Consider the following 11,676-nt stretch of genomic DNA (forward strand, 5'->3'; position numbering starts at 1 on the left):
CCTTTCTATTGCTAGTGATCTCTCCAGCAGTAAGCCACTGAGGTACTGGGAAGGAGCTCTACCCTATGGAGGGCATCGCATCCAATGGTAACTCCTATCCACTATCATATCGATAAGCACCTCTTCCTGGTATTCTAACATGGAAGATCTATGGCTAGGGGAGACTAGTGTTGTTTTCCTTACATACCTGGTTGACTGGGCAAGAACTTCCAGTGCCATCAGGACTAGAGCAAGAAGGAATGTTCCAGCTCAGTTCTATGATTTCTCTGTATTCTGCAACCAAGATGTGTGGTGTCTTCAGCGATAGAGTCTTACTGCCCAGTTCTGGTAAAAACCAGTCCTGAGTAAACCCAGTGGGTGACAAAGCAAAAGCAAAATTAAAACAAAAGTTGAGAAAGGGTTTTTTTTTGGTGGGAGGTAGGAGGATTTGAGAGAGAGCAGTAGCAGGAAGATGAAAATGGGTAGAAGGTTTAGTGTGACCAGAATGTCTTGTATGCACACACGAAACCGTCACTTCTTCAAAGTCATGATGTTACCCAGAGCTGAGTTCTCATTTTCACTGCCTAGTTGAGAAAAGGAAAAGACGCGTGTTCAGTCTTGTATAATTTATAAGAACTGCTCTTCTCTGCTCTGAAACTCATTTGGAGAAGTTGTATCTTTATTAAGTTGCTATGTGACCTTGAGTCAATCAGCTAACCTCTCTGGGACTCTTGGTGAAGTCCAAATTACACAGAATTTCCTCCACCTTCCTGTTGTGAAGCTTCCCTAAGAAAATACTTAGTAGATGAGGGATAGACTACAGAGAAAAATCCAGCGTTTCTTAGGCACAGAGCCAATTCAGCTTTGAAGGCTCCTTTTAAAAAACTGTTTGTTTTTGTTTTGTGTCTATGGGTGGGTACATGTATATGTGCATACGCAGGCCTGAGGAAAAACTCAGGGGATGTTCTTTGGGGTTCATACATCTTGGTTTATTTAGAAACAGGACCTAGGACCTTTCTGGGACCGAGGGATGCCCAGTCAGTGTAGGCTGTAGCCATCAACTCACAAGGATCATGCCTGTTTCTGCCTTGCTTGAATTCAAGCTTATGCCACCATTCCTGGCTTTCAAAAATGTGGGTTCCTGGGATTTAAGTTGGTTCTCATGATGCACAGCAAACATTTAACTGATTGAGCTATCTCCCTGACCCGGAAAAAAAGGCTTTGAATGACTGTGGACAGAATCTGGCCAGGTGTACGGGCAAGTGAGAGTCCACGAATGTTGAACTCCACAATTCTATCCTGGAGGAAAAGGTTGACAGCAAATAATTGTTATAAAAACTGTTGGCAAAGCCGGGCGGTGGTGGCGCACGCCTTTAATCCCAGCACTCGGGAGGCAGAGGCAGGTGGATCTCTGTGAGTTTGAGGCCAGCCTGGTCTACAAGAGCTAGTTCCAAGACAGGCTCTAAAAAAGCTGCAGAGAAACCCTGTCTCGAAAAACCAAAAAAACAAAAAAACAAAAAAACAAAAAAACTGTTGGCAAAGATATATTTGATTTCACTACAAGAGAGAATTTCTAGCCATACAGCAGTTATGCAAAGAAAAATAAATACATTTTCTGTGAAAAACTGGGTATTTTGCTGCTCAAACATCTGTTGTATTCAAGCTGACTTCAGTCAGACCACAAGTTCTCTCCTGTATGGACAGGCCTCACACAGAGGCCTCGGGGTCTGTGTCTTTTGATTAATTGTTTCTGTGCACTTTTCTGGCACATACTCTAAGGAGACACTCTTCTTCATTGTGAGGTTAATTCAAATAAGCGAGTCTGATAAGGAAGATAGGGCAATATGTCCACACCCCAAACTTGCAATCTGACACACTCTCAATAAGTAGAGACTATAATGAGGTCATGTCATAGAAAACATAGATCTTGCTGATTCTGTTCTCATAATTTTTCCATGACAAGTTTAAATCTCTTTTGGAAAGTGTATTCTGACCACCCAGGCTGAGACTCTCATTGTCCAACTAGCTCCTATCACACTGAAGACTGAAGATGTTAATTGTCTTTTTTTGTTATCTTTACATCAAAGAACTCTTACATTGCCATGCTATTAACTTGAGAGTATGCTGCTGGTGGTGATGACGATGATGATGATGACAATGATGGTGATAATGGTGATAATGATGATGATGGTGATGGTGCTGATGGTGATGATGATAGTGATGATGGTGGTGATGATGATGATAATGGTGATGGTGGTGATGATGGTGATGATGATGATGGTGATGGTGATGGTGGTGATGCTGATAGTGATGATGGTGGTGATGATGATGATGATGGTGATGATGATGATGATGGTGATGGTGGTGATGATGGTGATGATGGTGGTGATGATGATGATGATGATGGTGATGGTGATGCTGCTGCTGCTGCTGATGGTGATGGTGGTGATGCTGATAGTGATGGTGGTCCTGGTAATGATGGTGATGATGTTGATAATGATGATGGTGTTGTGTTCCGGCACATGCAGCTACACAAGGATGTGGAGCTCAGAGGTCAGTCTTGGGTATATTTCCTCAGGAGCTGTCCACCTTTCTTTGGAGACATGTTTTTTTTTTTTAACTGGCCTGGAACTCACCAAGTAGGCTAGATTGACAAATCAGTGAGCCTCAGAGATCCATCTTTCTTCACCTCCTGTTAGCTAGGTTTAAAGGATGTGTCGTCACACTTGAAGTTTTGGTTTTGGTTTGGTTTGGTTGTTGTTGTTGTTGTTTATTTTATGTGCTCTTTGCAAATTGAACTTGGGCCCTTGTGCTTGCAGGGCAAGTGCTGTACCAGCTTCACCATCTTCCAAGCCCTTGATTTGGCCATAATACTACATTGTCAGTATTTTGAAGGTTAGCCTCATAGTAGGTGCTAACCAAATCCTTCCTGAATGAATTGGAAATGTGGAAGGTCCCCTTTCATGTTTACTGAAAAGTCAGGAAATCATCCCAGAGGTTCAGTCTCCCAGGGTACCAATGACAGCAAAAGGTGATGGTGTCGTCCATCGTCCTTCTCTTAAATTCCTCAGCTTTTCCCCATCTGTAAAAACCTATAGGTCAGAGGCAAGATGGAAGTGTCCCTGCTGTGGAAAGGATCCAATTTCTCAGTGGTTTGATTTCCCCCTCTGCACGGGAAATGCTGCTGCTGAGATAGAGCTGCCTTTCATACTTAGAGAAAAACTGAATCCCACCATCTACCATCCTCCCCCACAAGGGCAAGGCTGTGCTTTAAGGAAAGCTCATTTGGCCCTAGGTAGCCCTAACCATTCCCTCTGCAGCACCTCCCTCTTCTGATTGTCTCTTCCAAGTGAACCACTGGGGACTGCTCGAGACCACTGCCGACAACCGATAAATGCAGTCTTCAAAGCCACTCATCCATTCTTAATGGACAGCCCGTTAATTTGAGGTCTGGGTCATGAATTTGAATGCTGTGCACTGAACACCTCTTCAACAAGACACCCTGGCTTTACCTCGGGGTAAATGGTGATTCATTAATTGTAATTAAATTAAGCTGGTGGCTTAAACTAGATGTGACAAAATGAAAATCCTCATATAAAACCTGAGGTGCATATCACAGGCCTTCTGTCAATAACATCTCGTTTTTGTCTAAGTGGATTTAAAGGGAACAAGATGCCTCTCCTTTAAAGGAAAAAAAAAAGCTGCCTTAGCTAAATAGGGAAATAAATAACTTGGGTGTGTTTCTCTCTTTCTCATGTAAAGCCTGCTGTGGAAACTAAGGAGGGCTAATGATAAAGACTTGAAGCACGCCTAAGAATCCAGGTGGAGACAGCCATGTTCTAGGGTTAGGTCATGTGACACTGGCTATTAAGGCGCATCCATGCTGCTGCTATAAGGGCATTGGTTGTGTCAGTATAAGTAACGGTTACTGCCTAGCATGGTGAACATGGGGACAAAATCCTTGGATGGAAGTCAGGAGTTATGAGATCTCAATAAACTTTACTGAGAAACGAGTGGTTAATCTAGGGACCCTTGTTTCGTGGAATTTCTATCTGTGAAATAAGAGTCCTGTGTGGTGATATTTTGTTTGTGATCTAATAAAGCTTGCCTGAAGATCAGAGTGTAAAGCCAGCCACTAGTTACCCATAAAGGCCAGGCAGTGGTAGCATGCTCCTTTAATCCCCTGTGAGGCAGAGGCAGACAGATCTCTGTGAGTTCAAGGCCACCCTGGGCCACAGGAAATTGATCCAGTCTAAAAGAGAAACAGAACCGGATGCATACAGATGAAGGGAATGCCATTCTGGATCGAGCCGCAAGAGATCAACTGCAACAACCCATAGGAGATGTTACAACTACCATCAGGGCACAAAACAGCAGCTACTTAACTCCCACTTCCCAAACATTAAAAAAAATGATTGATGCCTAGATAAATTCATACAATGTATTTTGTTCATATTTATTCCTATTTCCATAACTCCTCGTATATCCACCCCCAATTCCCTCCAATATCATGTCTTTTTTTTTTAATATCCTACTAAGTCCAATTTGTGCTACTACACATGCTTCTGGGTATAGAGCTATCTACTGGAGGGTAGCTCACCTATCAGGGGGACACATTCTTAAAACTTGCTCTCCCTCCCCTAGAAGCCACCAGTTGTCCACACCTCCTCAGTTAGAATTCCTGCACCCTATGTGTTAAAATGCTGATAGGCTTGATCTGATGTAGGTCTTGTGCAGGCAACCTAACTGTTGGGAGTTACTAATTGCAATGGTTCTGCCATATCTAAAAGACATCATTTTGCTTTGACCCTTCTTTGCCTCTACCTCTATTGCTGAAGGACCACACACATGGATCACAAGACAGAAATCAAATTGGTCCACCCAGCAGCCCTGTCCCTGCTGGCTAGCTTTCACAGTACAGAAAGGGGCTGCGTAGGATCCTGCGAGGAAAGATCAACAGTCTCACTCACTTGTGTGAGGCTGAGAACAACTTCCACATGCAGGTTAATGGCTTCAGAGTCTACGTTCTACACAACCAGTTTCAAGCTCCTCTTCCTTTTGTGTCTCAGACTATAATGACAGAGCTTCATGGAAGCCGTACAGGAGGAGTGGAAATGCTCCTTTTCCTACTGAGGAAATCAGGGAGGTGAACTTCCACCTTTGGAAGACTGTGATCATGAGCCCGCCCCCTCATGGACTTGGTCCTCTGCAGCACCTGCTCTTCATCCCATCCACCATCCACAGTGAGGTGCTGAGTAGTCTTGACTGGTGAAGATCTGGAGAAGAGCCGGTGAGTGTGATTTGTAAGGGTTCTCACACCGGAGGTCTGTCCAGGTAAGCTGTCAGAGATGTGGGTGACACTTGTTTTCTGACCCACTGGTGGTGGGGAGTTGGGGAAAAGGGTAGGATAGGTCACTAGTGGATGGTCCTTCTTTTGTGGGGTTCTCCTCCACATACAGTCATTCTCTAACTCAATGGACACCAACTTGTGATTACTGTTTTCTTCAACTATGACACTACTTGGAGTTAGTGCTGACCCCTGTAGGTTAAGGGCTCAGTCACCCTAGACCAAGAGACAAATACTCTTCCATCTCAAATGCCAATCACTGTCTGAGATACTGATATTTCTGGTTGACTATCTCAAAATTTTGGGGTCAAATGTCAATTGTTGTCTGAGTTACTGATATTTCTTATTGACTATCTCAAGATTTGGGGGTTTCCACAGCTCCCTTCTTGGCAACAATCGCTTAACAAAATTGGTTCTCTGTAAAGTGTTCTTTCTATTAGATAATTGTCAAAATTCAACTCCAGGTAGCCAACAGTAATAGACACACAGAGCAGGATATGGGAATGGGGTATCAGGCTGATATGGTTCTTTGATCCACATCTTGGTATCTCAGTGTGTTCACCAACCTGGAAACTCTCTGGGCTCCATCATTTAGGAATTTTTTTTTAAATGAGGTTTAATTAATTCATTTAATCATTGTACAGTGTTGGTTACACTCACAATTTAGCCCCACCCCCATGTCCAAAGGAATAAACAGGGGATTGGAACTGAATATAGTAACTATAGAATCACGTGATTAATTCTTCTGGCAACCCTCCTTCTTAAGTTCCCTAGGATCCACTAAGGCTCACCTCATTAGCATAAACTGAGGCATGGATGAAAGGGGCTTGTAACAGATGACCAAGAACATGCTAAAAAAAATGCCAGAGGATTTAAAACCTGTGTCAGGAATCAGAGACCATGCTATAAATCACTTATCAAAATAGTACATTTCAGGGCTGGAGAGATGGCACAATGGTTACGAGTATACACTGTTCTGACAGAGAACCTGAATCTGACTCCCAGCACCCATATCAAGAGGCTCACAACTGCCTCTCATTCCAGTTCCAAAGGATTTGACGTCCTTGCCTGGGCTCGGTGGACACCTGGACTCACATCAAACACACACACACACACACACACACACACACACACACATATATATATATATATATATATATATATACAAATAAAAATAAAATCTTTTAAAAAGTGCTATATTTTGGAGGGGAGCAGAGAAAAATGTAGAACTCAATAAAAAAAATTAAAATAAAAAATGCTATATTACCTAGTGTCAAGAAAGTCCTTTGAACAAAAACTTCTTTAGTGACATTAAACTGTAAAAGAGATCAGAAAGATAGCTCAGTTTAAGTAAATAATTGAGAACCTGAGAGTCAGGACATTTGGCATCGGCTGGCATTGGGACATGAGGATGTCTGGTGCCTCCTGTTGATGCGTCAGTCATCTCAGATATGTTGTGTTATTGAAAGCTTTGTATACTTTTTATTCTGCATAAATTGTCTGAACAGTGAGGAGAGAGATGATCTACAGATACTTGAAAGTTTTGTTGTTGTTGTTGTTGTTTTACTACCCTGGAAATGTGAAGTTCCTGGGTAAGAATTTGAAAAGCAAAATCATAAAAGAAAAACTTCTTAGGGCTGTGATAAAATAGGCTGGATAGGGCTGGGAACTCAGGGCTGCCCCTAGACTTTAGACTATGTGTAGCCACGCTCAAATCCAGAATTAGACTGGTACAGTGAGAGATGGATGCTTGCGTGTCCACTTGCTTGCTTTACTTGTGCTCAGCTCAATATCTCCACTCATACAGTCCAGGACCACCTGCCTAGGGAATGGTGCAGCCCACAGTGGACTGGCTGAGTCTTCACATATCAGTCAACTTAATTCCGACACTCCTCCACAGACATGACCACAGGTTGACACAACATAGACAATTCCTCATTGAAACACTCTTAACAGGTGGTTCTAGGACGTGTCAAACTGGCAATTAAAACTAGCTATCACAGGGGCTAGAGAGACGGATGGCTCAGGGCTAAGAGTACCTGATGCTCTTCCAGAGGAGCTGAGTTTGGTTCCCAGCACACACATCAGGCAGGTCACAACCATGGTGACTGCTGGGGATTCAATATCCTCTTCAGGCCTCCACAGCACTGCATGCAAATGGTGCATCTAAATGAACTCAAGCACATTCACATAAAATAAATAAATAATTTTTTAAGCTAGCCATCATAGCCTCTAAGGAAAGAGGAAGAGAAGCTACAGTGGAGCGGGATAAAGTAGCCACCACAAATGGGAGTAATAGCACCAAACATTGACTTTGGGGGAGGCGCTCGTAGAAGGCTCCGAACCGTCTCCTCCCTTTGTGTCACCGTTCATATTCAGCAGCCTTTTCTTACAGAATCCAGCTGAATGCCCTGTATAAGAAAGGATATTTCTTATTATGTTGAACTGCATGATGGGGCTGAGGAGTCCAGCAGTAGCTGACTGGGCTCTGGAGAGTCAGAGAACCTGGTAGCTACTAAATCGATGCCTCAGCAGCCTCAAAGCCCTGTTGGAGGCCTGGGAAAGACCAAGGTATTCAGTTCCTGCTGGAAGACTGAAGAAGCTGATGGCAGTAGAGGATGCCAGCAGCAGCTGTAGATGCCCTCTCTCTGGGACAAGCAAAAGATGGTGAGCACCAATCTTTACACCAGGCTGCTTACTTAGAAGGTGCTATGCGCTTTGGGGGAAGGGCCTCACCGCTCAATTAATCCTCTCTGAAAATGCTTTATGAATTCTGTTACATTAACAACACCAAACCATCACACTGACCTAGCCAGGGGCTGTGCGCCATAGTTGCCTGGCATCTATGTATGACTGGGAAATTAATTTTCATCAGTGTAACATAACCAAAAGAGGTCTGTGTTCCCTCATGGTCTAATTGGATAATAAGATATGCATATTCCTTGTTCTAGTTACCTTCTGTCTCTGAAGATGCTGTGGCCCTCAAAGACGAAGAAGACACACAGTAAAAGGAATCAGAAGCCATGAATGACGGTGTGGTGAGAACTCACCCTCCAGCTCTGAACATCTCCACCAGACTTTTGGATGTATGTTGAAAATTTCATGTTAAGATGTGGGGCTGAGAAGCCTTTGGAGCCACTAATGCAGGGAGACAGCTGACGGTGCAGGGCTTCCTTCATTCTCACTTTTAACTTTGGAGGAAAAGAGCTCTGGAAACTGAACATCCCACACACATAAAGATACAGGTGCATCCATTAGCCATTTATTCCCTGGTCGTCTGGGCCAGGAAAGTGTCCACATCTTCATCCTTGCCACATTGGCTGATGCAAAGACAGGAGGACAGAAGACTTCACACAGGAAAAGTCCAGAAACATCTAGAACCTTCTTAATGAGCAGCCCTCAGTTGGGCTGGGGAGGATGTGCTCCTGGGAAGCCAGGATTGCCTATCCCTTGTGGAGAAAAGCCTGGGTAGAGAAGGCATCCTACTGAGGAATGTCCACTTTCCACTACACAAGTGTTTTAAGGCTTCATGACTTATCTAATCTAGTGTGCAATATGTTTAATTTGTCTTTATTGACTTGAATAAAAATAAACTTTAGATAGACCAGTGTCTAGCAGAGTGAATAAGGTGGCATTCTTTGTAGTCACTTTGGTTTTGCAAAAATGTACTGGAGGCAAACTGCCTAAGCATTTTACTTGTTTAACCTCCATACTCTGTAGAGTCCAAAAGTGACTGCTCTTGTGCCACCTCCTTTTGGCAAGGCCTCTGCAGAGCACTCCGGGTCAGGGGCACCTGCCAAGGCCAGCACCAGCTGTGTGTGTCCAGGTGTGTGCTGCGGCCTCTCATCACAGCTGCTTGCAATACCCAGGGAAGAGCAGCTGCCTGCCTTTTTCTTGCTAATTTCTCTTCCCCACTGAGCTACACAGGGAAGAATAATTGCCTCTACTCTAAGCTCTGACATTCCCACATCCCAGCACCTGCTCTACCACTGTCATCCCAACAGGAAGACAATTTCTGCCACCCTCGGTGACTTCTTCATAGCCAACCCGCTGGTTAGAGAAACACTTTTCAAAGAGGCAGTTGGAATACGAATGTGGGCAGAGCATTCTGGAAGGCTGATCAGCATTTTTTTCCCTCGTGAAATAGAAACTACGGGCGGGGAACTTGGTAGGGTGGCTGGGCAAAGAGCCTCAGCCTCAACCATGCTCCCAGTCCTGTCAGCAGAAACAAATAGAAAAAGCCCAAACACAGGGAAAAGAGGAAGCTGAGCAAGACCATCTAATGAAACTGTGTTATGTAGGAGACACTCTCAAGAAACTGGGTTTAACCCTGGGGTTAGCGTGTGCCTGACAGATAGAAAGCTAGAATCATTTGACTCGGGATGTGCATTCATATTCCAAATTTTAAATTTGATTCTATAACAGTTATTCACTTTGGCAAGGTCGAAGGACCAGTGATAGAAGGGCAGGATAACCTGAGACTGTAAGCCCCTCCCCGCCAGGAGCCCACCAGGAACAAGGACAGGAACAGCTCTCACAACCCCTGTTTATCACCCCTCAAAGGGCCAACCCTTAACACTTCATTAAGACTGTAACACTTCCTAAATTTTAATAAAAATTTCTGTACTGTGAAAGCAACCTTAGATTTATTTATATTAGCAAAAAAGAATAATACATAGATGAATGCATGTTAATAAACACAAATCTGAATGGCAGTATTTTATGTTTTTAGATACTTTATTATTACAAAGTCTTTTAACACATATTTTTATTTCTTAGTCATTAAAGTAATAAATGCGGAACATATTAGACACACAGAGGTGTGTTCTCTTCAGTGACTCCAAATCAAGCCAGCAATGGAGAAACTAGACCTTAGATGTCTTTAGATGTTGTCCGATTTTTCTGTCTTGCCGGCCAGCTCTCAAATAACCACATAGAGACTCATTATTAATTATAAATGCTTAGTAGATAGCTTGGGCTTGTTACTAGCTAGTTCTTACATCTTAAACAAACCCATATTTCTTACCTACATTCTACCCCATGGCAGTACCTTTTTCAGCCCAGCATGTTCATCTGCATTCATCTTGCTTCTCCCCAGTCTCCTGCCAACTCCACCCTTCATGCCAGTGCGCTCTCTGTCTGGCTCTCCCAGCTAGCCTCTTCCTGCCTAGCTACTGGCCAGTTAGCTTGTTATTAAACCAATGAGAGCAACACATTTTCGCAGTATAGTAAAAGATTGTTTCACAACCCTTCGACCGTCTAGTAGAGTTCTCTTTTGCTTCCTGGGAGTCCTGGTTCCTACCAAGAGCTAGGGGTCTTGCCTGGTGGGATGAGGTGCTCTCTGTGGAGCAGCCTGAAGAACTGCTGGGCTTCACTCTGTTGTATGTCCTCAAGCTCCCTGCTGTCTTCACCTATTTCACAGGTGCTCTCCTCTGCTTGAGACAGAGTCTGCTGAAGAAAGAGCTGAGGAGAAGCTTGAAGTAGGAAGGAAAGAAACAGGGCTCTGCACTATGTGACAGAGTCTTTGCTTATATTTATGATTCATTTTATTTTCCATTACGTGTTTGTGTGCGGGTGGCACATGTGTGCACAGTTACTGCAAAGGCCAGAAGATGGCAACAGATAGCCGGAGACTGGAATTACAGGTGGATATGGGCTGTCTAAGTCAATGCTGAGAACTAAACATGGGTCTTCTGCAAGAGCAGCAAGTTCTCTTAACTTCTTATCTGGTGAGCCATTACTACAGCCCTATATTCTTTAAATGTTATGCTTCATACCATGGAAAATCTCAGACAGACACAAAATCAGAGACTCTAGGATGAGAAATCCCATGTAGTCATTTAGCACAGAAGACACACGGCTGCTGTCCCATATGGTGTTATGACCTCTGCAGCTCTGTGAGGATGTGTATTCTCATCCATGTTGAACAGGGTTAAAGCCTTTGATCACTGCCTAAAGACACCACGCTAGTGGTTCATGGCAGACAAAATGATATTTCTGGCTTTAAGTTCCATGCTGCTTCTTAGAAAGCTTTGCAATATTTTAAGTAAATCTGTAGCCATTTTTTTTAAAAATTGGTTATATGCTTATTTACCCTAAATACGCCTGAACTTTTATTACATATAAGAGAAAACGTTCAACAGGTATTCTTTCGTCTTCTGGATTCTATGATACACTGCGTGGGAAATGATTTCTTGGTCTGTATTTAAAAAAAAAAATCTCAGATCCAGTTGTGAAATTCTGACTTCTGGTGATGACGTCACGGCAGCTGTAGTTGCCCACACAAGACCTTCACACGAGCAAGAAACAAGACAGTAAAATTCTAGCATGAATGGGGTGGGGATAGGGGT

At 43.5% G+C, this 11,676-nt stretch overlaps 1 protein-coding gene across 24 annotated transcripts in view; it reads right to left on the reverse strand.

The window, feature by feature from the left end:
- Nucleotides 1-10,825, reverse strand: part of LOC121677115 — an 80,463-nt gene extending 69,638 nt beyond the window's left edge. For 3 of the 24 annotated variants that reach the window (XR_006020764.1, XR_006020763.1, XR_006020762.1), the window contains exons 1-3: nt 4,950-6,438; nt 2,616-3,061; nt 188-563 (exon numbers count right to left, since the gene is read on the reverse strand). Coding sequence is in view for 13 of the 24 variants with exons in the window: in XM_042054659.1 (XP_041910593.1) it covers nt 5,195-5,434 (240 nt within the window). In the remaining 11 variants the exon portion in view is untranslated. Of the gene's footprint in view, nt 1-187; nt 564-2,075; nt 2,148-2,615; nt 3,072-4,949; nt 6,439-7,365 lie in introns of those variants that run through there. The other 21 variants (XR_006020761.1, XR_006020760.1, XR_006020759.1 and 18 more) reach the window with 14 other exon arrangements.
- Nucleotides 10,826-11,676: the final 851 nt, after the last annotated feature.

The sequence above is a fragment of the Arvicola amphibius genome, chromosome 3, assembly GCF_903992535.2.
Source record: "Arvicola amphibius chromosome 3, mArvAmp1.2, whole genome shotgun sequence".
Taxonomy (NCBI): Eukaryota; Metazoa; Chordata; class Mammalia; order Rodentia; family Cricetidae; genus Arvicola; species Arvicola amphibius.